This window comes from Branchiostoma floridae, chromosome 1, assembly GCF_000003815.2.
Source record: "Branchiostoma floridae strain S238N-H82 chromosome 1, Bfl_VNyyK, whole genome shotgun sequence".
Taxonomy (NCBI): Eukaryota; Metazoa; Chordata; class Leptocardii; order Amphioxiformes; family Branchiostomatidae; genus Branchiostoma; species Branchiostoma floridae.
In genome coordinates this window covers 30,764,736-30,792,302 of record NC_049979.1, presented here as the reverse complement: position 1 = coordinate 30,792,302, position 27,567 = coordinate 30,764,736, and the positions used below count along the sequence as shown (strand labels likewise).

Here is a 27,567-nt window from a genome sequence, read left to right as displayed (position 1 = left end):
ATCCCCAGAATTTTCCTGTAGCATCTCATTTGCATTGAGAGGATTCTATGCTGTAACTCGGTCGTCAATGTCCAGGTCTCACATCCGTACAGGTAAATTGACAGAGTTAGGGCACGCATAAGATTAATTTTGGATCTTAGGCATATGTTCTTATCCTTCCATATGGTGTTGAGCCTAGCTAGTGCGGCTACTGTCTGCGCAGACCTTGCTAAGATTTCTGGACGGGATCCTTCGTCAGATATGATTGAACCTAAATATTTGAATTTTGCAACATTCTCTAGCCTTGTTTCACCAAGTTTGATTGTGGCATTGAAACCATGAGTATTGTTTGTCATTATTTTGGTCTTTTCACAACTGATTTCCATGCCAAAGGCTGTGGCTGCATTGTCCAAACGGTCTACCAATTCTATTAACTCGCTCTCTTCCCCAGCTAACCCATCAATGTCGTCGGCGAAACGTAAGTTTGTCACCTGTCTGCCGCCTATGGTAACAGTGCCTTCAAAGTCCTCTAACGCATCGTCCATAATTCTTTCTAAGAAGATATTAAACAGTGTGGGGGACAAAAGGCAACCCTGCCGCACACCAACTGTTGTCCGAAACCATCTTCCAGTGCTACCATTTAGGAGGACTGCACTTGTTGCCTTGTTGTACAGGTTTTCGATTGTCCTAACCAGGTTGCGATTTATGTTATATTTCCTCATTGTTGAACATAGTGCCTTCTGCCACACGCGGTCGAAAGCCTTCTTAAAATCTATAAATACATGATATAGGTCTTTCTGGTGTTGCAGGTGTTTTTCACATATTATTCTTAAGTTGAAGATTTGTTCAGTTGTGCTTCTGCCCGGTCTAAAACCTGCCTGTTCCTCTTTGATAATGGTTTCCGCTACTGGTTTCAGTCTGTTTAGGATGGTTCGCAGCATAACTTTGCTAGGGTGACTTATCAGACTTATAGTACGATAGTTCTGACACATTTGCAAGTTCCCCTTCTTTGGTAAGGTAATGATCAGGGAGCGTGTCCATGGGGTTGGCCATTCCCCTGATTTCCAGATAGCATTGCAAATGGAGGTGAGAGCTGTGATCATGTCTTCTCCTCCAGCCTGTATCAGTTCTGCTGGAATATTGTCTGGTCCTGGAGACGAGGTTAGGCCGGACAAAACGGAAAAAAATGACAAAATAGAAAGCCCGATAAAAACGACTAAACAAACGTTAAAAAACAGCCGGAGCCTAAACCTCTGCTTGGAGAGTAGGGTTCTTAGCCAGGGTCCTTATCCAAGGTCCTTATCCAGGGTCATTATGTGGGGTTCTTATCCAGGGTCCTTAACCAGGGTCCTTATCCAGGTTCCTTATCCATGGTCCTTACGTAGGGTTCTTATCCAGCGTCCTTATCCAGGGTCGATATCCAGGGTCCTTATGTGGGGTTCTTATCCAGGGTCCTTATCCAGGGTCCTTATCCAAGGTTAAGCTTATTCTTTGTGTTGTCGTTACTTTATGACGTTATATATATTGACGTCAATGATGTCACTATTGGCAACAAAAGTCGTCACAGACATTATTATTCTGATATTTGCACTTGCTGTTATATTTTTGGAGCATGCCTTAAAGTTTTCTTGGAATACCTCTTTTATGGTTACAGCCAATATAGTCAAATTCAAGACATTATTATTATGTCTTGTTACGTAATAATGAGCTTCAGATTTGTCAAATGTTTAAATATTTTGTCTATATCAATATAGAAAAATATGGTGGTGTAATTCTAGGTTAAATTGCTCGGTTTGGGGCCTCCTTGAAGCTTTTATTTGCTCTACAGTTTTTTTTTAAATCTTTTGCAATTAACTTAATTTCGTCTTCGTAAGAGTTTTTCGAACAAACTTATGGTTTGTTCGACCCCATACGACTCTTTGACATACCATTTTCAGGCATTTGTAGGTAGCAGGGGCAGATCATAACATAAGGACAAAAAATAAGTTTTAGATTATGAAACAAAAGGTTCTTGTAATTTTTAAAGCAACTTGCTTACACAGAGAAGATTTTAATTAAAATTTATTTATGCATGTACAGATTTACCGTACATATTGAATAACAAAAAGTCTGTAATTCCCGTGTTTCTGTAAAAACTTTAATACACCCAGTACATAGAGTAGGGAACAGGTGACGCATTAAAAATAACAATAATTAAAATCATATAGGTTTTCTTTAACAAAAAACGTATATTTTAAAAAATTCCTCAGTCTACAATGATAAATATATATGAGTTAAAGTTATACATCACCATGTACAAATACATATATATGCTAATTTTTTGCATTCACAAAAAATCAAATGTTCAAAAGAATGGATCCCCGCAAAAAGAATACTCATGAGTATTACATGTAAATGTGATCAAAAGACCTCTGTTACTATGTTACTCACTGTAAGCGAGGCAAGTAGCAATCACGAACCCACCAAAACACCACACAACCAACATGTAGCTCACGCTCCTCCGAGTCCAAAAATAGAAAATATACTCTAGACCAATTATTTTTTTATTTAATGCAAGTACATATAACCCCCCTCAATGAAAATTCCCCTTCTGCCCGCCGGCGCAAACAAACCCGGGTGGGAGAGATGGCACAGCTGTCGACGAGGACAACATCTGCTTGACGATATTCAATCACCACAGGCTTCATAATGAAGACCTGGACCATTATTCCGGAGGGCGTAGGGGTGATGTCTGAAATTATTACATCGATTATAACAATATCAAACGCGAAAAGAAAGGAACGTGCATCATTTCGCAACTGAGTACAGACGACGTGCCAAACCACATACGAATGTTGCAAACGGAAAATAGAGATATTTGAGGGAACACTCATTGCATAAACCGTTCACAATACTTTGTGGACGGAGGTTACCCTTCAGTCACAATCTAATCGTTTAATCTAATCTTTAAACGAAGGGAAAACAATATTTTTTTAAAGGAGAAATGCATATTATAGAATGTTGTGAAATAAAAACCGTAAGGGGGTTTTGGGGAACTGAAGTAAAGTGACAGGTAGCAAGAAAGTACAAATTCTTAAAATGTTTAACCCTCAAACCACCGTAGTTTTTTACGACTAATTTTACCAAACGGGGTCAAAACTGACTCCATAACGATTGGAAAAATACATATTTTGTGAATCTTTTTGTAATATGTATATATGTATAATTTCATCAATCTATGTGGGAGGTTTTGACATGATTAGGTGTAAATAATGGCAGGTCATTATCACCATTTATGCAAAAGAGCATAAGGACCAAATTTAAAGTGAAGACGGGGGAGGTTTTATATCACAGAGCTCCTGAATGGCTGAGGCTAGGGCCACAAAACTTAGTATCTTATCAGAAAATGTTGATAGCAATTAGATAAAGTAAGCTCATCCTTTTTTCATGTTGCCATGGCAACGAAATTCGAACAGGCGTCTTTGGTATAACAATCTAGGTATAAACAATAAAGTTTTAGGGTTTTCTAGGCAAAGACACTTTTTATGACATATTATAAAATTCAACGTAAATTTCATGCATCATTTTTCATAGTTTATTTCAATTTGATGACGTCATCGATCATAATATCGTCATATGACCTGACAATAACACAACAGTTGTTACCTATATTTTGTTTGGAAGTACTTCATTGTCTGAAAACAAAGTCATACGATAAGTAGTCAAGGTGTTGGTCTCGAAATTTTGTTTGAAAAAAAAAATCACATTTTCCCCTGGTCAGTTTTGACTCCGCTGGACAATGGATAAACTTCCCAGGATAATTTAATCAACAATGAGCCTTTCTCGGTAAAACGTATGCAAACTTATAAGACATATATACAAACAAACTATGCGAGGAATTTTTGTTTTCAACTAGAAATGTCACAATGACATACATTTATATTCGTCTGTATTGACCCCATACGTTGGTTTAAGGTTTAAAATGAAAGCATGTGTTTGAATAATACAACTCGACATTAAAGACCATGCAATGAACATACTCCTAGGTTTACTCTCAGTCCTTGTTTACCTTTTGCAACTGAACCTCAACTCATAATGCAAGGTCTACGATCGAGTAATTCATTTTATATCTTTATTGTCTGATAAAAACCCATTATTGAAATAAGAGGCGAAATGATAGGACGACTGTTATTTACTTATTAACCCTATCTAGTTGCGGGGGGGGGGGGGGGTAAAGTTCCAGCACCAACTTTGACGTCGTATGACTGTCGAACGACGTGTGCTAGAACTGCGAAACTTGGTGACTTTTCCTTAAATTTTGTTGGCATCAATTCCAAGAAAAAAAATGACGTAATTTTATGACGTTATATATGCCTCAGTGTCGTCGACATTGGCAACAAAAGACTTGGCAGACCTACATACTAATTAGGTAGCGTAAAGCGGAAATTCTATATATAGACGGTTTAAGTCAAACATATGATACTATGACGTCATAATCACGTATTACTACGTCATATTACGTCAGAACGCTACCAACATTACAGAAAACATAAAGCTTTGCTAGTACATTGCCCCTTCCAAATTTTTATCATTGTAACCCAAGCCGTTTTGAAATTACGAAGGGACAAAAGTCACCCCCCCCCCCCCGGCCCCAGGTATTCCAGTCGAGATTAGTTAAATCTGGTAGTGTACGATTTTTTGATATCTTTGAGAAACCTATTTCCGCAAAGCTAACTTCGTTGGTGTTTTGTTATATCCTGAAACCACCTATCCATGAACCATGTCTGGACTTGAGCCGATGTCATCAGCTGGTCATGAGGGTACTCTTCACCTGTACAAACAAACATGAAATATCTGATATAAATTTCTATCATACATGCTAATAAGTTGAATTTATTGTTTTAACACCTTGTTACTTTTGTTGTTGTGGTGTGAATTATTCTATAGCAAACTTCAAAAGAAACAAACTTCAGTTTTTATGCCACTTTTTATACACGTTCTCCATATTTCTAGGAACACAACTGTGAGTAAAAAGCAATGTAAGTGATAAACCCCTTGCAACTAGGGCTTTTTGTATGATAAAAAAGCTGAAATCCGTTATTTACGATACTACATGTTCAGCTTGTAATTTTTATCAATTCATCACAAACTGTTATTGGTTTTGTTCGGCCCGGATGCACTTTGACCCTGACCACGTAATTTGTCATCACTCGAGAGATCCTGTTGTCCAACGGATTGCACGATTTCTTTTGCTCGTCCTCTCACCACCCACTAGCCCCCTTTCTCCACCAAGTACTTTTTTAAGTTTATGAAGGCTATTTTAGTTGTTTAAGTAATGCTGTTTGGGTGTTTAAACCTTTTCCTTTTTTTGGCCAAACAGTGTCTTTGTTTGAGTTTGTTTGATTATTATAACAGTTGGTAGTAGCAGCGCTTATCTGCATGAGAATAGATAGCTTTTACAAAGGATATTGGTATTTTTGAAATTCAGCCCTTGCTTAGACAATGATAAAGAACAACATAACACTGAATTCAAAATAATGGAAAATCTGGTTAATGTGTGTTAGTTGATCTTTCTACCATAAAAACTGAAGTGGTGGATATTGCTCTATGTAATATCCAGCCATCTTGGAACTCACTGGGCCACCTTACTTGACAACATTTAATTAAAACTAGTAAAAGTTCATTTTTTTTCAAGCAGACCTGAGGGGTAATATGCAAATAACTGTCTGTTATGTGTTGTCATTGTTTCTGCCTGCAGCCAAGGTTTAACTTTCCATGTTTTTAATTAGTTTATGTGGTCTGGAGAGTCGATTAATGTGCCAAAGTCCTGTCAGGGGACAGCAGGGAGCAACTGCACTAGTTTATGATTATGGTTGTTCCCTGGACAGAAATCCTCCAGTTTAAGGAAAGTCTTTTAAATAAGTTTGCAACACCATACCTGCTTTTTGTAACTCGTCATTACAGACACGTGCAATCTCCTCTCTCTGGTTCTCGGTGGGGTTTTTATCCATTTGGAAGAACCTCTCCAGTATCATTGTAGCTGCTGATGGCCACTTTACCCTGACCCTGCGCTGCTTGTGGTCAAGGCATTGAGCAGGGCTATCATTTGTCAAATCGAATGTCCTCTTCATGGTACTTTGCTGACTGCAATTGGTATCTAAAAGATACATGTATACAAGCAGCCTTAGGAAATAGTCAACTTTCGTTAAAATTTACAATTCGATTAACATTAGCCAGCAAGTTACCAGTATTGATACAGTCATAAATCAAACCAGTACGGAATCCCACGGTTAAATACAATGAATTGAAATAAGGCAATAATGATACGATAGGATGTTTACAGAGAAGTATTGTCATTCTAAACTGTACGTCAGTGGTAACTGTCTTTTTCTCGTATTGAGAAATGTTCTTCTATTCGAATAAAGATAACTGAAGTACCTGATACCCCTGACACATTCCTCTTCTGCCTCAGGTACCAGGTATAGAGAGCTCTTTTATTGACCGGTTTCAGCCCTCGACCATGTGTAAGAAACGCTGACACCACACTCTGGCTGGTGCCGATTTGTTTTGACACGGTATCTTGACTAATGTTATGAATACGGAGAAAAATCTTGATTTCGGCATTTAACTCCGTCATAGCTGTACCGATTTTCCTGGATAGAGAACATACCATTTGTACGTCATTGCTTGTTATAGATTTGTGACAATACATCGGTGTTTTAAAAAAGAAACCGGTAACATGATTTGTTTTAAAAAAATTTCACGATGTGCATATTCCTAATGATTTATATACACTGTTAAAAGAGATGGTATTTACTTGTTAATTCAATATATGTCATGGCTTATATTTGCACTAGCGTTTGTGTGTTTGTCTATCTGCGTGGGGCTTTTTTGTCAAAACAATCCAAAGAAGATAACTTAAAACAGGAACAACGGATTTTCATTTTTTTGGGCCATAAAGGTAGCTTAGGCTAAAATTTATATACTGCTATTCATGTTATGCAAATTGTATTGCAAAAGCTATTTTACTTGCTCTCTCACAGCCCGTGATAAAAGCTATTGTATTCCAAGGACCATGACAATCTGTCAACCCAAATGATTAAACTCCATAGGGATGATGCAACTACATAGGCGCGGGAAAATTCCTGTAGAATTCCGGGAATTTTTGCCAATCGGACGTATCATATACTATCAGGCTAGCCCCTGAAATATAAAAACATATATCTAGCTATAAAAACACTCTCTAACCACCACACATTCATCCATTTCACGGAGGTTGAGTTCTACGAACGCTTCTTAAGTAACACATATTTCCATTGATATGTCACTTATCAAGAGTACCCAAATCACCCCGACCAATCGCTTGGGGATATTCCCTCCTCTAGAAAATGGGACACTCCTTGACTTTCCAGGGGACATTCCTCTCGGAAAGAGGTTATCAGGGAAAGTGGACATCCCTCGCACAACCCGGCCGACCTGTGTTAGAAACTTCTGTCACGTACATGTGTCAGGGAGGGAGGCCTTAAAACTTGATAACCACACGGATATTTAGGCTAAAACTCAATGTTTGTGCTTACCGGACATTCGATACGTCGCCATTAAAACACTGATACATGTAGAAGGTGGCGTGAGAAAAGAAAATAAGAAAGAAAATAATTACCGCATTAACTCGTCCACATCTGTCATTAACTTCTCATCTGTGATTTGCTCCAGAGATGTCTTTACGCAGGGAATGACCTCACCATCTACCTTCTCGGCTTTTTTCTCCTTTGACTCTTTCCCATTTTGATGGAGTTCTAGTGGAGTTTCAAAAAGTTTAGAAGATGATAGACAAACGATTTTTAACCCTATTCAGCGAAAGCCGCCCCGCCGGTTCATGGATAACCCCAAAAGCCCGGTCTGAATAGGGTTAAATTTCTTTTTGAGGTAATTAGACATGCACATTTTTATCTGGTTGTGTATGATGTGTGTATGTTGTTGGCATTTTCTATTCGTCTGTCGGACACTGTTAGCCCACATAGTAGTCATCTATGATAATAAATCATATCTAGACCGGGGGGCCCGCCCCAACTTCCATGTCGCATATTGTCTGGACGGCTTAAGCTAGAGCCACCAAACGTCGTTAGCTTTCTTAACCTATCCAGACTGGGCTTTTGGGGCATTCATATTTTCAAACGGCTTACTGTACGATCACCAAATTTGCAGGCAGTGATATACTCATTGAGTTTTATAATTCCTAATTTTTTTGTATAATTATGACATATAATTCCCGTAATACCTAAATACTTCAAAGAAAAAGTTACCAATAAAGGTTTCTTATAAATATGTAAGTGTTATAAGACTTCTGTTGTCTAAACCCGACGCAACGACGTCAAAATGACGTCAAAATGATCATCTTGGATGATCATCCTTTAATTTCATAAGATACATTTTTCAACAAATAACGCTAAAACCCCGTGAAAACGGATTAAAAACGTTCACATGAATGTGTTCTGTAAGAAAATACCAAGGCCATTCTGGATAGGGTTAAATGAATAGATACGGATTGTTTATGTTAGTTTGGTGACATATTCGGCGAAAATCCAAGATGGCGGATTTAACGAACAGATAAAAGATAACTACATACATAATGTAATGTAGCTTATTATCCCCTAAAGTTCGGATTTACCAGTTATCCATCAAATAGTTTACAAAAAAAATATTGATCTTGTATCTATATTGTCTTTTGCGGAATAACATAATTAATGATTCAGGCAATATTTTTATATTGACGTCGTGTTTAAGAGTTAAAAGAGTTAGATGGGGCGGCCTCAAAAGCACCCCTCCCCCTTCCCGGTCAGACGAATGACTCAAGAATGACGGTCTGAAAAGGGTTAAAAATTTTCCAGAATATTTTTTCCTTTCAACCTAGAAGACTTTTTTTCCGTCATGTATGTAGACAAGGATGCCTTTATTTAACTTTTAACGACCAATACGATCAATTATACCCCATATCTTCCAATATTCAAAATGAAATAAAGTTAATGAATGTATATATATTTGCAACATTTCCTTCTTTCGAACATAGAAAATATTAAGTTACAGTAACGTGACTTGCAGATATGTACCGTCAATATCGATGTTTGTTGTTATATGTTGCTGCATGTAGGGCATGATGTGAAAGATGCTGTCCTCTGACAGACCAGTCTGCTGCAGACTCTGATAAACCGACAACTGACGCGTCAGCAGGATGAGCTGCTCACGCGTGAATATCGGTGGTTCAGTGACGCACATAGGTAACTTCTCCCTGCAACAACAAAGGGCTTTCTTGTTGGACTGTAAAATCCACTACAAAATTGGACACCCCCCAATTTTCAACTAAAGAGCACCAGCGTTTGTCATGGAAAGACTGGTGCTGTATAGTCAAAAATTTGTGTGGGGCAAATTTTTAAAGTCCAACTAGTTCAATAATAACTTCTACCAATACAGATGGACTTTTAAGTTAACACAGAGCTTTAATCTTCATGTGGTAAAGTCAATGTGTCATTGTTAGCTTTATTGTATCATACGACCCATTAGGTCTACAATTTTGGAAATATACACATTTGCATTTTTATTAATTAGATTTTCCTCTTAACACCTCATATATAGCCAGGCTTTAGCATGGTGAGTGTATCCCGATTCAAGTTTCATTTTTAACCCTCAAACATCTGAGTTGGGTCCATTTAAACCCCTGAAGAAAATTTTGGCTGCCATTTGAACATTTTTTATCCGAAGAAAAAATCATCCAGTGAATTTGTCACTCAGTATCTTGAAAGTCTATGGAAACTATAAATAAAAGACTGTGTTTATCCATCTGGAGTCCATGGATATGCAGTTTAAAAAAAAACTTTTAAAACCCACCCCTTAACTACTAATCGTATAACCACCAAATTTTCATGATATGATGATAAATCTTAAACTTGTATCCTCACAATAAATTTTGTGTCATCATCATATCATGTGACTACATTATAACGTCATTTCGCGAAAAAGGGTGGCCATATTGGATTTTGACCTATGCTGTCATAAAATTAGCATAAATCGTAACTTTTGAATCATTAAAGTTCCATAAAATTTTATAGGATTAATTTGATATGAGAAAACAAGTGTAGCTTAATGAGAGAACCTTGTTTGTTTAAATCGAAATTGCCAAGTTTTGGCAAAATTATACCTGTCAGAATTTCGTTGCGTGGCAACACAAATAAAATAAATTTACTTTATTGACTTACTTTATTGTACTTTTGGTAGCAACATTTTGTGATAAATTACCAAGTTTAGTAGCTGTAGTGCTTAATGTTCATGAGCTATGCGACAGAAAAGTTGCCTAAGGCCTCAAAATTCTCCTCCCTGGTCAGAATACGGTTAGTGCAAAACGTGGTCCTTCTGATCGTTTTCATAAATTATGATAATGAGCTGGACTTAGGAACACCTCAACATATCAAAATATTCCTCTTACATTGCCAAAACAATGTATGTACAATGATCACCGATAAGAAGTACAAATGAGATTTTATTGTACGATCATATTGGGGTCATTTAAGTAGCAAAAAAGGTCGGGTGCTTGAGAGTTAAAAGTAAGTATAAAGAAATCAGTTAATTAAAATACCAGTAATGGGTAATAACCTTTAATCTGAACATAGACTAGAATTTCTAAGACGTAATGACAAATGTACCCTAAATGACAGCTCTGCTGCATCATGCGGATGGTTTTGAACATGTTGTCCCACGGCAGGCCGGCCTGCTGAAGTCTCTCACCAATGGACACCAAACGTGTCAGCAGGTTAAACTGCTCCAGGGTAAACTTTGGCTCCATTTGCTCTATTCTTCCGCCGGGCATCTTATTCCTGGGGATAAGACATTTAAACATCTGACTATATCTGCATTCCAATTTCTAAACATATTTATTGCAACCAAAACAAGGTTATGTTTTCTGTTTTGCCACGATAGATTGGCTGGGTATAAGTCGCTGTAAGTCCGGTAATGCTTTACATGATTAGTCATTTATGTTGCGAATAATGAGTTTTTTTGCATAAAGAAAATGGAAATATAGTTGCAGTCCACAATCATTTTTAAACATGTGGCATATGTACCTGAGAATGATGGAATCATCATTAAAGATCGGTTATTCCAATGTAAAAGCCGTTTGCAACATTTATGAAAAAAAAAAACTACGGTATCATAGAAATGTAAATATATCAATACATGATATGATACTACCCCCATACCCATCTCCCCTGCCTTCCCCTGAAGTGTGTTTATTTTGCCATTATTTTTCTGAATGGTTAATGGATGTTTTCTTAATTATCCCTCAAACACCAGAGCGGGGTCCATTTGGACCCCAGGCGTAAATTTTGAAGTACCATTTGAACATTTTTTATCTGAACAAAAATTCCTTCCGTGACTTTGTCACCCAATATATTTTATACCTTCTCCTAAGTTTTTATGAAGATTGGTACAATGCTGTGGAAGCTATCAAGAAAGTCCGTGATCAGTCCGTCAGAACCCCAGCAAAAAAGTGCAGCTTTTGAAAGAAACTTTTGGGTCTAACTCCCTAACTACTTATCGTATCACCACCAAACTTTCAGAATATATCAAACATGTAAAACTAAATCCTCATAAAAACTTGTGTGTCATCACCATATAATATGACGACATTGTGACGTCATTTAGCTAATAGGGACGGCCATCTTGGATTTTGACTAATGACTTCATGAAATTAGCATAAATTATAAATTTTGAATCATGAAAATAGCATTGAATTTCATAGAATTTTATTGTTGTAAGAAAACAAGCATTGTTTACCAAGAAAACCTTGTTAAATCGAAATTGGCAAATTTTGGCAAAAATATGCCTGTCATAATTCCGTTGCCATGGCAACCCCAAATAATGATGAATTTACTTTATTGACAAAAAATTTTTCTAACAATATTTTGCGATATATTACCAAGTTTCGTAGCTTTAGCATTAGCCGTTCATGAGTTATGCGACATAAAGGCTGCTGAGGGCCTCAAAATTCCCCTCTCTGGTCAGAATAGGTTTAGTGCAAAAGATGGTCCTTCTGATCTTTTGCATAAATTATGATAATGAGGTGGAATTAGCAACACCTTAACATGTCGAAATATTTCTCTTATACTAACGAAGCAATGTATGTGGAATACTAACTTAACCCTATCCAGACTAGGCTTTTTGGGCCTTCCCTGGCCTGGGGGGGGGGGGGGGGGGGTCATTCGACCCCCCTTCCTATTTTCAAAACGGCTTACTGTACGATCACCAAATTTGCACTTTTAAAATTTTTTATATCATTATGACGTAATATGATGTAATTAGGACGTCATTAATTGATATTTTTGGCTAAGACGGGGAATTCCCATAATACCTAGATATCTCAATCAAAACGTTACCAATAATGGTTTCTTATTAATATTTAAGTGTTATTAGACTTCTGTTCATATGAATGTTTTCTGTAAAAAATACCACGCAGTGATGAAATCTGAGTTGTTATACCGTTAAAATCTTAAATTCCCATTGTTTCAACCAAAGTTAGTGATTTTTGTAAAATTTGCCTTTCAGAAACCCGTTCCCATGGCAACACGAAAAATCATAAACTTACCCAATTTGTTTTAAAATGATGCCAACAATATTTTAGGAAAACTCACCAAGTTTGGATGTTCTAGCACAAGCCGTCTGGGATATAAAGGAGGTCACAGTTGTCGCGGGCACTTTTAGCCCCCCCCCCCCCAGTCTGGATATGGTAAACGGGGGGGTGGCTTTGAGGCCCGCGGCAACTTTGATGTCCAATAACGCCAGAACGGCTTATGCTAGAGCCACGAAATTTAATGAGTTGTCCTAAAATATTGTTGCAAACAATTTTACAAACTTTGACAAATTTTCCATGTTTTCTTGTTGCCATGGCAACCGTTTGTTGACAGGCAGTTTTGCCAAAAATCACTTTTTTGGTTCTAGCAATATATTTGTCACATTTATTTGCTATATTACTGCTATTTGGTTATATAAATAAAATCTTATATCATTGAGCATATCTTTCATAATTATATATGCATAAATTATGCTAATTTGATGACGTCATCAGCCCAATATCCAAGATGGCGGACCGTATGGCCAGATCATGAATAACAAGCTAATTATCCCTTAAAATTTGTAACTACCTGGTGTTTTTTCATCAGAAATCTGCCCAGAAATTTAGCCTATTTCCGTTGCCCTTTGTGATTATGACGTCAATGATTTTGCTATTGGCAACGCAAGGCGTAATAAACATTATTATTCTGTTATCTGCACTTGTTGTTACATTTTTTGTAGCATTACTTGAAGTTTTATGAGAATACCCTTTTTCATGCGTCCGGCCAGTTTAATTAAATTGATGACGACACAAATACGTCATTTTGCGTCAACGTAACGTTAAACGTCTTATTCTTCACAGACACACAGGTTCCGAGAGAAATTCAGAGGATTTTTTCCAAACCTTACACTTCCGACACGGCTATTACAAACACACATGTTCCGAGACAAAAACGGAGGAATTTTTCTAAACATTACACTTTTAGTTCGTACAGAGACGGCTTTTACAAACACACAGGTTCCCCTTTGAAAAAATGAGAATTTTATTCATACTTTTCTCTTTTAATCTTACGATCACGTCTATTACAAATACAAGTTCTGAGATAAAAGGAGGATTTTTTCCAAACCTTAAATTTAACATCTTATAGACACAGCTTTTACCAACTCACAGGTTTCGAGAGAAAAACAGAGAATATTTTCCATACCTTGCACTTCACATCTCACAGACATGGCTTTAATCTACACAAAGGTTCCGAAAAAAAACCCGGAGGATTTTGTTTAAACAAAGCAAATTTAATCTTACAGACACGGCTATGACAAACACACAGGATCAAGAGAAATACGGAGGACTTTAAAAAAAACGTTATACTTTCCATCTTACAGACACGACATTTGCAAACACGTCCGGCTTTAAGAAAAAAAGCAAACTATTTTCTTTAAACCTTGCAATATATATCTTACCGACACGGATTTGTTTCCTAAATCAGGTTCGTAGGGCCTGATATTACAATCATGGTGATGAAGAGCGGCCCATAGCGATAACTGTAGCAGCATCTTTTCTCCCTAAGTCAGAAACATCAAGCTTAAGCAAGCTTGACTTCACTGACTCAATAGGCAAAGCAGGGGTTACGAGGCTGCTCGGGAAATTCCCTACCCCATTTTGGACGGAATGGTTTGATCCGCTCACATCGCACCATCGCACATGTGGCGGGTTCTTTTACGTGCCCGGGGTGTGGCTCTCCCCAAACACGGGACCTCCATTTAACGTCCTATCCGATGGACGAATCATTTTCACTTGAGTAAAGTGAGGAAAGTCGTGTAAAGTGCCTTTCCCAAGGGCACAAGACCGGCAACACGGCAGGCGGATTCGAACCGGCGACCTCTCGGTCACGGGCCGAATACACTACCACTGTGCTACGCGGCCTCACTGATTTCACACAAAAAAAAGTTTCGAGAAAAAAACGGAGGATTCCAACAAAACGTTAGACTTTTAATATTACAGGCAAGGGTTTTTTTTTTTAAAAAGGTTACCAAAAAAAGGAGTATATTTTACAAGCAAACAGGTTTTGAGAGAAAAAACTTAAACTTAACATCTTAAATACACGGCTTTTCCAAACACACAGGTTACCCCAAAAACGGAGTATTTTATCTTAACAATACACTTTACATCTTACAGACACGGGTTTTACGAACACACAGGTTCCGAATAGAGGATTTTTCTCCAAACCTTAACCTTATTCAGATCTCATTTAGCCCGTGCCAACTTTGATGTCCTATAATGTTACCCCAGTCTATAAGAAAGGGGAACGCTATCGTCCTGAGAATTACAGGCCAATTTCCCTTACCAGTATTCCATGTAAGATAATGGAGCATATTGTTACTAGTACGATTATGTCTTATGTAGAAGAAAATGAAATCATATGTAAAGAGCAGCATGGGTTCAGACGCCGCCATTCCTGTGAAAGCCAGTTACTCGGACTTGTGGATGACTTGTCTGTTGACCTTGAACAGGGGAGACAAACAGATGCCCTGATAATGGACTTTAGCAAGGCATTTGACAAAGTTTGCCACTCCCTACTCATCCACAAGTTAAACTACTACGGCATCACAGGGTCGCTGCAGACTTGGATCCAGAGCTTCCTCACTGACCGCCGGCAAGCGGTAGTAGTGGAAGGCTCAATTTCAAGTTTTGTACCAGTAGATTCAGGAGTGCCGCAGGGATCTGTTCTAGGCCCCACCCTGTTTCTGTTATATATAAACGACCTCCCTACCAGTTTGTCGTCTATTGCTCGTCTGTTTGCAGACGACACCTTGGCACACAAAAATCAACTCGACTAGGGATCAGGAAGTACTTCAAGAAGACTTGGATCATCTTGCTGAGTGGGGGCAAACCTGGATGATGAGTTTCCATCCAGACAAGTGCCAAGCACTCCATATCACAAGGAAGAGGGTCCCCCAAACAATGAACTACAAACTTCCTGGTCACACTCTTGTCTCAACCAAGGAAGCCAAGTATTTAGGAGTGACAATTACCTAAAATCTCACTTGGTGTACGCACATCGCAAACATCACCAACAAGGCCAGCAGAACCCTAGGTTTTCTGAGAAGAAACATAAAGGTAGGATCCAAAGAGATAAAAAAAACCTTGCTTATGTTACATTAGTCCGACCATTACTAGAATTTGCTAGTCCCGTTTGGGACCCCTATACAGCAAAGGATATAGCGAAGCTCGAAGCGGTCCAGCGTAGGGCTGCCCGGTGGGTGTCAAACAGGTATCAACGGTCCTCCAGTGTCAGCGAAATGCTTCACGACCTTGAGTGGCCAACACTCCAGGAGAGACGACGGAGGGCCAGATTGGTCACTTTTTTATAAATACCACTCAGGGGAACTGGCTATTAACTGCAAAACGATTCCCGCTCCACAAGCTAGAAGTTCGAGATCGACCCATCCCGCAGCATACAAGGTACCGACTAGTAGAACCCAATATAGGCAAAATGCCTTCTTCCCACGTACAATTAGAGACTGGAACGGCCTCCCAGCGGAGGTGGCGCTATCGCCATCCTTGTCTACGTTTAAATCCAAAATATAATTCCCCTCAGTCTGCGCAGTGAACCTCTCCATGTTGCCACGGCTGCAGAATCCTCAAAAAGATGAGGTTGGCAGCCTAACCGAAAGAAGAAGAAGGTCAGAACGGCTTATGCTCGATCCACCAAATTTGATAAGTTTTCCTAAAATATTGTTGGCAACAATTTCACAAAGCTTGAGAATTTTTTTTTCGTGTTGCCATGGCAACCCTTTGTTGACAGGCATTTTTGAAAAAAAACGCAAATTTTTGTTCTAACAATGTATTTTTACGTTTATTTGCTATATTACTGCTATTTTGTTACACAAATAAAATCATATGTTATGTAGCAATTATTTCATAATTATATATGCATAAATTATGCTAATATAAAACGTCATCAGGCCAAAGATGGCGGACCATATTGCCATATCACGAATAACAAGCTAATTATCTCTTACAATTATTAACTACCTGGTATTTTTTCATCAAAAACAATCTAAATGAAAGTATTTAGTCTGTTCCCATTGCCTTTTTTGTGATAATTCATTGAAAAAAAAAACTCTTTTAAAAAATTCAAGGCGGTGGATATAATATGGCGGAGCCCAACTGGTATCTTAGATGTACATGGCGTAATTTTATTGGCGACACAAGTCGTAACAAACATTATCATTCTGTTATCTGCACTTGCTGTCACATTTTTAATGGAGCACAACTTGAAGTTGAATACCCTTTTTTCATGGGTCCGGCCATACAATCAAATTGATGACGTCATAATTACGTCTCATTACGTCATCGTAACGACAAACGCCTTATACTGGTCAGAAATGATATCTATATCATTTCCTTAAAAAATTGATAACCACACGACACGTCTTTCAAGAGCTGTAGAACTTAAAATTGGAGGGCCAAAAAGCACGGACTAAATAGGGTTGAACTTCATATATTTCTGACACGGATATTACAAATTCATAAAATCTGAGAGAAAAAACCGAGCGATTTCTCCAAACCTTACACTTAACAGGTAGAAAAAAAAAAAAACAAGTATTTTGTCAAAACACTACACTTAACCCTATTCAGACCGGGCTTTTTTGGTCATCCCTGGCCCCGAGGGCAGGGCTTGTGAGGCCCTCCACTTTGAAGTCCTATAACTCTAAAACGACGTGCTGTATGGCCACCAAAATTTTAGGACATAATGTCGACAAAATATCTGGCTAGTAGTTGACGTTTGACGTTACGCTAACGTTGGCCAAACCCATGAAAAAAGGGTATTCTCAGAAAACTTCAAGTTATGCTACAAAAATGTAACAACGAGTGCAGATAACAGAATAATAATGTTTATTACGACTTGCGTTGCAATAGCAACATCAATGACGTCAAAATGACGTCATAAAATGACGTCATGCACATCTAAGATACGAGTTGGCCTCCGCCATATTATATAGACCACCTTGAATTATTAAAAATACTTTTTTTGCAACAAATAACCACAATGGGCAATGGAAATAGACTCGATTCATTCATTTAGATGGTTTTTGATAAAAAAAATACCAGGTGGTTACAAATATTAAGGGATAATTAGCTTGTTATTCTTGACCTGGCCATACGGTCCGCAATCTTTGATTTTGGGCTAATGACGTCATCAAATTAGCATAATTTATGCATAAATAATTATGAAAGATATGATAAATAATATAAGATTTTATTTATCTAACAAAATAGCAGTAATATAGCAAATAAATGTGAAAAATACATTGTTAGAACCAAACATAGTGATTTTGGGCAAAACTGCCTGTCAACAAACGGTTGCCATGGCAACACGAAAAAAATGGAAACTTTGTCAAACTTCGTAAAATTGTTGCCAACAATATTTTAGGAAAACTCACTAAATTTGGTGGCTCTAGCGTAAGCCGTTCTGGCGTTATAGGACATCAAAGTTAGCGCGGGCCTCAAAAGCCACCCCCCCCCGGTCTGAATAGGGTTAACATTTTACAGACACGTCTATTACAAACACACAGGCTCGGAAAGAAAACAGAGGGTTTTCTCTAAAACTTACATTATATATTTAACAGACACGTATTTCACAAATACAACGACTTTAAGAAAAAAGCAGAACATTATCTCTAAACATTGCATTATATATCTTGCAGACACGGCTTTTACAAAAATACTGGTTTAAAGGAAAAACAGAGGATTAAAACGAAACGTTAGACTTTTAATCTTACATACAAGGATTTTAAAAAACCACACAGGTTGCGAGAAAAAAGAAAGACTTTTAACATTGCACGTATAATCTTATAGACACGGACATAACAAACACACAGGAGCAAAGAGAACAGCAGTGGGTTTTCCTTTAAACTTAACATTTTCCATCTTACAGACACGGATATTAAAAACACACAGATTCAGAGAAAAAAAACCGAGGATTTTCTCACAACACTACACTAGCCAATAGTTTACATACATGGCTATAACAAACAAACAGCCTCAGAGAAAAATATGAGGATTTTTTCCAAAGCTTACAATTTACACTTTTAAACACTTCCATTTCAAACCCACAGGCTCGGAGAAAAAAATATGATTTTCTGAAATCCTTGCAGTTTACATCTCCCAGACACGCCCTCTACCTACACATAGATTTTGAAAAAGAACCGAAGGATTTTCTCCGAATCATACATTTTACATATTACAGACACAGCTATTACAAACACAGTTTATGAGGGAAAAAAACGGAGGATTTTGTCAAAACATTACACTTAACATATAACAGACACAGCTGTTACAAACACATACACCGGAAGAAAAAAGCGAAGGATTTTCTAAAAACATTGCACTTTACTTCTTACAGACACGGCTATTGCAAACACACAGTTTTTAAAAAGAAAACGGAGGTTTTAATCGAAACGTTACACTTACAGACACGTCAGAACACAGGTTCCGAGAGTGTTTTTTTTTTTTATTCCAAACCTTACACTATATCTTCCAGACACGGTTCTTACAAACACACGGGTTCCAAAAGAAAAATAGACGATTTCTCCAAACTTTACTTTTCTGATCTTACATTCACGGCTATAAGAAACACACAGGTTTCGAGAAAAAAAAACAGACGATATTCTACAGACATTACATTTTACATGTACAGACACGCTTTTATAATCACACAAGTTCCGGGAGTAAAAAAAAATAGTTTATGCAAACCTTACACTTTACATCTTACAGATACGGCTTTTGCATACACGAAGGTTCTGGGAAAAAAAAGGATTTTCTTCAAACACTACAATTTTAGACACTGCTATTACAAACAAAGCTGGTTTTAAAACAATACGATTTTCTCCAAACTTAACATTTTACATCTTACATTCACAGCTATTACAAACACACAGATTTTGAGAAAAAACGAAGGATTTAAACCAAACGTTAGACTTCTAATCTTACAGACACGAATATCAATAAGACACAGTTTCCGAAAAAAACGGAGGATTTTGTTTAAACAATGCACTTTAAATCTTACAGGCAGGCCTATAACAAACACACAGGATCAAAGAAAAACACAGAGGACATTTCCCAAACGTTACACTTTCCATCTTATAGACACGGCTTTTGGAAACACACAGGCTTTAAGAAAAAAAGCAGATAATTTTCTTTAAACCTTGTATTTTATATCTTACAGCCACGGAATTCACAACAAAAAAAAGGTTTTGAGAAAAAAACGGAGGATCTAAACCAAAGAAAGATTTTTTAATCTTTCAGACAATGGTTTTAAAAACCGCCCAGGTTCCAATAAAAAAAACGAGTTTTTTTTTTTTAAATTTTATGTTTAACATTGTACTTTAAATCTTACAGACACGTACATACCAAACACACAGGTTCAAAGAGAAAAACAGAGGACTTTTTCCAAACGTTAGACTTTCCATCTTACAGACACGGCTTTTGCAAACACGTAGGTTACCAGAAGAAACAGATTTTTTTTTTACTTTAACATTGCACTTTAAATATTACTGACACGGCAATAACAAACACACATGATTTTATTTTATATTATTTGTTTTGCACAATCTTTAAAAAAGATAACATAAACAAATAAACGGATGAAAGTACATGTAGGGGGGGGAACAAAGCCTCGTGATACATAGTCTTTCTCCAAAGTAACAAATAATGATACAATTTAACAACTCATAAGCTAAATAAAGATTTGATAGATGTGTAAAAAAATACTTTTTATATCAATTAACAAAATGGAAGGGGGTCATAATTAGTTCAATAATTAATAACTAAGGCAAATCATAACGGCGAAATGAATGAAATAATATAATAAAAATTTAACATTGTAAGAAATGTAACAACTAAAATGTTGAAATAGAGGAACAATGAATAGGAGATTAGTTAAATGTTTGATTATCTGATAGTGACTTATTAACAGGCTTTTGAAGATTGGTTATGAATGACAAAGATGAAAGGTTACACTTCAACTATTCCAAATTAGAGGACACCTGAGCAGCATGGAAAACTTTCTTTGTTGTGTTTTTACTTGTATCTGTCTTAAATTGATACACTGTCTGGCATTGTAATGATGGTGGTCTGAATTGTGATGGAAAAGGTTCTGGAATTGCTTTGGTATACAAGAACTATTAATTGTTTTGTGAACGAAAGGCAACTTTGTAGTTTATTTATATCATCTTTAGTTATCAATTTTAGGTTACGGAACAAAGATGCAGAAGTGAATGTATACGAAACATTTGAGACTATTTGGACGAAGCGTTTCTGCAGAAGAAGTAGAGGTTTAGGTGATGTCGAGTATGTTCTAGCCCATACGATGTTACAATACGTTACAATATGCAAGATAGGGATATAGTAAACAACAGGATCAAAGACAACAGCAGAAGGTTTTCTCAAAATTTTACATTTTCCATCTTACAAACACGGATATTACAAACACACAGATCCGAGATAAAAAAAAAAAGATTTTCTCCAAACACTACACATAACATTTTACGGCCACGGCTATGACAAACACACGGACTCGGGAAAAAAAATTCTTTAAAGTTTACAATTTACAATTTTAGACTGGGTTATTACAAACCTACAGCCTCGGAGAAGAAAAGAGGATTTTCTCCAAACCTAGCACTTTACAGCTCGCAGACACGGCTTTTACCTACAGATAGGTTCCGAAAAAGACCCGTAATATTGCCTCTAAAGCATGCATTTTAAATCTTACAGACATAATATTGCAGACACACAGTTTATGAGAGAAAAAAAGGAGGATTTTGCCCAAACACAACACTTAACATTTTACAGACACGGATATTACAAACACAAAGGCTGGGAGAAAAAACAGAGGATTCTTTCCAAACTTTGCACTTAATATATTACAGAGACGGCTCTTACAAACACGCATGTTCCGAGAAAAAAAGAGGATTTTCTCCAAAAATTATACTTTACAAACTACAGCCCTGTGTTGCTGACATGCGAAGCCTGCAAATTGATGGAACATATAGTGGTTGCTTACACCATGCAACATTTTAAATCTAACTATATTTTGAATGACAACCAACATGGTTTTAGCAGAGGTCGCTCCTGTGAAACACAACTCCTCGACTTTGTTGAAGAGCTGACAACAAATCTAGCGAGTGGCAAACAAACTGACATCCTGATCATGGCGAAAGCGTTTGACCGGGTAAATCATAGTCTTCTTGTACATAAACTCCAACGCTATGGTATTCATGGCCCCACCCTAGCGTGGAAAGACAACTTCTTGAAAAGACCGACGACAGTTGTGGTTGATGGTCATTATTCCTCATACACTAGTGTAAAGTCAGGAGCCCCCCAGGGCTCAGTTCTGGGGCCCTGTCTTTTTCTGGCCTATATTAACGATCTGCACGACAAATTGGAGGCAATGTCTAGGCTCTTAGCAGGCGATACAGCTGTATATAAAAGTAGTGTCAGAGCAGCGTAACAGGTTCATTTACAACAAGACCTACGTCGTCTTGAGCAATGGGAAGAAAGCTGGGATATGAAGTTCCATCCCGCAAAATGTGTTTATCTGCCGGTGACTAGGAGCAGGTAGGTCCTGACCCATCACTACACTCTGCATGGTCACGAACTTGATTGTGTAACCTCGGCCAAGTACTTGGGTTCAACTATGAGCAGGGACGGGAGCTGGGACACCCACATAAACAACACCGTAAACAAGGCTAACCAAGTCTTAGGTTTTCTGAGGAGAAATCTCAAGGTCAGTTAAAAAAACATTAAGGCCAAGGCTTACAAAGCTTTTATGAGACCACTCTTGGATTATGCTGCAACGGTGTGGGACCCGTATACCTAGATGAACACGAGCAAAATAGAAGCAGTGCAGGGGAGAGCTGCTCGGTTCGCTTGTAACCGTAACTGACATATATCATTGTAATTCCGTAGACGAAGCTGGTACAACGCTTATTGAACTCATTTTTGAAGCAAAAAATCTGTGTCCCTCACAAGAGTATCACGATCAGACCGCGAGATAAATCGTGGATGACCCTTCGGCTGAAGCAAGGTGATAAAATACACAAGAAAGCCAAATTATCAACTAGCCCTGCACTCTGGGCTTCATGTCGCAAAATCAGAAAACAACTTGTAGGGGAAATTTCGACTGCTAAATCTTATGATCAGAATCGCGTAATTCAATCCTTGTCCGATACCCATACAGCTAGCAAAAAGTGGTGGCACATTATAAAACATTTTTATAGATGTAAAACTACTTCTACAATTCCTCCACTCAAAACTGGTAACACTTATACAACCGATTCAGGTGAAAAGGTAACTTTGTTTAATGAATATATTTCTGCCCAAGCTTCTACTGATGACACGAACGCTATACTCCCTGGACTTAGTTTTGTAACTGATACTCGGCTATTTGAGTGTATTACTTCTGCTCAGGAAGTAGAATTGTATATATCCGATATTGATATTTCCAAAGCACATGGGTATGACAATGTTGATAATCGCTTTTTAAAACTGATTGGTCCTCTCGTTTCTGACAGAATTGCTTATGTATTCAACCTGTCACTCTGCCATGGTATTTTTCCTCCGTCCTGGAAATGTGCAAATGTTGTCCCTATTTTTGAAAAAAGGAGACCCACAAGAGGTTTCCAACTACCGCCCTGTTTCTTTACTTCCAACGCTTTCCAAAATTCTTGAACAAATTGTATATAAACACCATTATAACCACTTACTATCTCAAAACTTATTTCCATTTCAGTCGGGTTTTATCCGAGGTGACTCCACTGTTTGTCAACTCGTTTGTATAACCCACAAAATACTGGAAGCTCTTGATGCAAACAAAGAAGTCCGAGCTGTTTATTTTGATTTCTCTCGTGCTTTCGATAAAGTGTGGCATTCAGGTCTATTATTTAAACTACGTAGAAACAGGGTGGAAGGGTCACTTTTGAATTGGTTCCACAGTTATCTCCATGGCATGGTGCAACGTGTTGTTGTTGATGGTCAATGTTCTGATTGGCTAAATGTTAACGCAGGTGTGCCTTAGGGTTCTGTATTGGGTCCCTTGCTTTTTCTCATTTATATCAACGCGGTCGGAAGACTTGTCAACCCAACCCTTTCTCTTTGCGGATGACAGTTCTCTGATTGGTATTGTCTAAAACCATATTCTCACATCTCTGAGACTTAACTCCGATCTCCAAAAAATTCTATCCTGGACCACAAAAATGGTTCATGGAGCTTAATCCATCCAAATCTATAGAAGTTTGTTTTTCAAGGAAACGTACCCCTCCCATCCATTCACCCCTTTTTCTTGGTAACACCAGTATTCAATCAGTGAAAGACCATAAACACAGTGGAGTAACTTTAACGTCCACCATGGCATAGACAACCCATATTTCTCAAATGATTGCGAAGGTTTCGAAGAAGGTATCTGTATTTAACAGTTTGAAATTTAAACTCCCTCTTCAAATTCTGGAAGTTATTTACGAGTCTTTTATTCGACCTTCGTTGTAATATGCCGATGTTGTATGGCATAGCTGTTCAGTTTCTGATTCTCAACTTATTGAGAGGATACAATACGAATGCTCCCTTACGGTATCTGGTGCCGTGAGGGGGTCTTCGTATTCTTCTCTTCTTCATGAACTTGGCTGGGAAAAGTTAACTGATCGACGCCATGTTCATTCTCTTGTTCTATTCCATAAAATTGTTAATGGCCAAACACGGAAGTATTTAACCGATTTATTACCACCAGAGATTTCTGCAACAACGTCATACAATCTTCGCAGCAAACGCAATCTCCAGTGTAATACCACTTGTTTTCAACTATCTTTTTTACCGCACGAAACTCAGTTATGGAACTTTCTTGATTCTAGTGTCCGTTTGTTGAGCGCTGCTCGATTCAAAAGGTATTTGGTAAAATCTGTTCGCCTTGTTGCCGTACCATATTTTAATTCAGGACCGAGATACACCTACGCTTTACTCACACGTCTTCGCATCGGCACCTGCAGCTTAAACCACAGTCTGTTCATCCGTAACTTAGTTGCGAGTCCTGCTTGCAGCTGTGGATGCCGATGCGAAAGCATTCCTTATTATCTGCTTCACTGTCCTAATTATGTGAAACAACTTACAGTCCTCTTGGACAGACATGAAAACCTGAATGTTCCTATGTTAGATTTAAATTCGTTATCTGACAGGTCTTTTGTTTATCTGCTACTTAAAGGATCGGCTTTACTGACATCTGATATAAATTCCGAAATTCTCTCCATAACTCAATCATACTTATCCGAAACAAAACGATTTTAATCTTGCTTTTTGACTATCCTTATCATTTAATATTGGTAACATAAGTTTATCCGTCCGTTTCTTTTTAGCATTAGGCGTTCCCGTACCAGTTTCATCTTTTTTTGTCCTATGTTGTGTTGTTATTTTGTCTAGTGTTGTCTTTAATATAAGCCTGCGTGCTTGAGTGGGGGCACCACTATGTTTTGTACTGTATTAATGTTGCAATAAAAAAAAACGCTTTCACAACACCTCTGGTGTGTCAAATATGCTAGAGTCTCCGGGATGGGAATCGTTAGGAAAAAAGGAGAAAGCTCACCCGAGTTGGCATGTTGTACAAAATCCAGCATGACTCTGCCCAGTGCCCCATTATCAAGAACAAATTGGTCTCACGACCTGCAAGGCAGAGGAGGGCGCATAGCCGACAACTGACAATGATCAACACAAGAACCCAGTACCGCAGTGGTTCCTTTCTACACAGGACAAATAGGGACTGGAACGACCCTCAGTGCAGTACTGTGGAGGCAGCGACTTTTAACATCTTTAACTCCGAGTGGGGTCCATTTGGACCCCAGGCGTACATTTTGAAGTGCCATTTAAACATTTTTTATCTGAAGAAAAAATCCTTCTGTGACTTTGTCACTCAATATGTCTTATACCTATTGCTAAGTTTTCGCAAAGATTTGTACAATAATGTGGAAATAATGAAGAAAGTTTGTGTTCAGTCCCTCTGGGGTCCAAACGGACCCCAGCAAAATGTGCATTTTTTAAAACAAACTCTGGGGGGTAACTCCTTAACCACTTACAGTATGACTACCAGATTTTAGACAATAATAAGAATGTAAACCTACATCATCACAAAAAATTCTGTGTCATCAACATGTAATGTGACGACATAACGACGTCATTTGCCTAATCAGGGCGGCCATCTTGGATTTTGACCAATGACGTCATGAAATTAGCATAAATTAAAAAATTTAAGTCATGAAAATTACATTGAATTTCATAAAATTTAATTGTTGTCAGAAAACAGGTGTAGTTTACCGAGAAAACCTTGTTTAAATTGATATTGTCAAATTTTGGCAAAAATATGCCTGTTAGAATATGGTTGCCATGGCAACCCCCAAAAAGATAAACTTACTTTATTTTGCATTTGCAATTTTGCATAAATTATGATAATGACTTAGAATTAGCAACACCTTAACATCTCCAAATCTTCCTCTTACATTGACGAAGCAATGTATATACAATGATCGCCGATAAGAAATGGTATTGAGATTTTATGAACAAAATATTTTGGGCTCCGTTTGGACCCCACTCGGTCATTTTAGTTGCAAAAAAAGGTCGGGTGCTTGAGTGTTAAGTCGCTGGCTGCCGCGGAATAATCCAAGTTATTACAATCCCTGACAGCTCAATGGCCATGAACTAGGCATGGTAAATGGACTAATGTGTAAGGGATCATAGTTAATAAGACAGAAGTAAACCGACGGGTATGTGCACCACAAAAAGCCACAATATTCTATATAAAGAATGTGGGCTTTCAAAGAAGAAGAAGAAGAAGAACACAGGCTCGGAGAAAAAAAACAGAATTTTTTTCCAAACCGTGCATTTTACATCGTACATACACCGCTATTACAATTTCACGATCTAAAAAAAAACAGGATTTTCTCCAAACCTTGCATCATGCATCTTATTGTAACGGTTTTCACAAATACAGAGGTTTTGAGAAACGGAAGATTTAACCCAAATATTTATTCTTACAGACACGGCTTTTAAAAAACGCAAAGGTTCAGAGAGGATTTTGTTTTTGATATTGCACAGATACGGCAATTACAAACAGACATTTTTAAGAGAAAAGCAGTGGATTTTCTTCAAACCTTACATTTTTTTATCTTACAGACACGGCTATTACAAACTCACAGGTTCCAAGAAAAAATAGAAAAGATTATCCAAACATCTTACAGACACGGCTTTCACCAACACACAACTTCTCCCGAAAAAAAGGAGGATTTTATTCATACTTTACAGTTTTAATCTTACCATTACGGCTATTACAAACCCACAGGTTAAAAAAAGGGAGGAATTTTTCCAAAACTTACACTTTACATCTTTCTGACACGGCTATTCTAAGCAAACATGTTTTGAGAGAAAAAAAAACGAATTTCCATAACGACTTAACCCTATTGAGACGGGTGGGTGTTGAGGCCGCGCCAACTATGATATCCATAACACCAGAACGGCTTGTGCTAATCTGGTGAATTTCTCGCTAGTTTCGGTTCTAACAATGTATTTTTCACGTGTATTTGCTATATCACAGCTCTTTTCTTACATAAATAAAATATTATGTTATTTAAAATATCTTTCATAATTGGATATGCATAAATTATGCTAATTTGATGATGTCATCAGCCCAAAATCCAACATGGCTGACCGTACGGCCAGGTCAAGAAAAACTAGCTTATTATCCCTTACAATTAGTAACTACCTGATATTTTTTTATCAAAACCATCTAAATCAATGTATTTAGTCTATTCCCATGTATTTAGTCTATTTCCATTGCATTTTGTGATAATTTGTTGCATAAAAGTATTTTTGAAAATTCAAGATGGTTGATACAATATGGCGGAGCCCAACTTAGATGTGCATTACGTCATTTTTTGACGTCATTGCTATCGGCAACGCAAGTCGTAACAAACATT

The 27,567-nt window shown here is 37.6% G+C and overlaps 1 protein-coding gene across 5 annotated transcripts in view; it reads right to left on the bottom strand.

Moving 5' to 3' along the window:
* Positions 1-2,094: 2,094 nt before the first annotated feature.
* The window catches only part of LOC118430647 (homeobox-containing protein 1-like), a 62,514-nt gene continuing 37,041 nt past the window's right edge, over positions 2,095-27,567 (bottom strand). For 2 of the 5 annotated variants that reach the window (XM_035841655.1, XM_035841662.1), the window contains exons 2-6: positions 9,066-9,244; positions 7,619-7,754; positions 6,397-6,611; positions 5,897-6,115; positions 2,095-4,789 (exon numbers count right to left, since the gene is read on the bottom strand). In XM_035841655.1, coding sequence (XP_035697548.1) covers positions 4,689-4,789; positions 5,897-6,115; positions 6,397-6,611; positions 7,619-7,754; positions 9,066-9,244 — 850 coding nt within the window. In that variant the 3' untranslated portion in view covers positions 2,095-4,688. Of the gene's footprint in view, positions 4,790-5,896; positions 6,116-6,396; positions 6,612-7,618; positions 7,755-9,065; positions 9,245-10,652; positions 10,824-13,760; positions 13,808-25,187; positions 25,265-27,567 lie in introns of those variants that run through there. The other 3 variants (XM_035841642.1, XM_035841649.1, XM_035841633.1) reach the window with 3 other exon arrangements.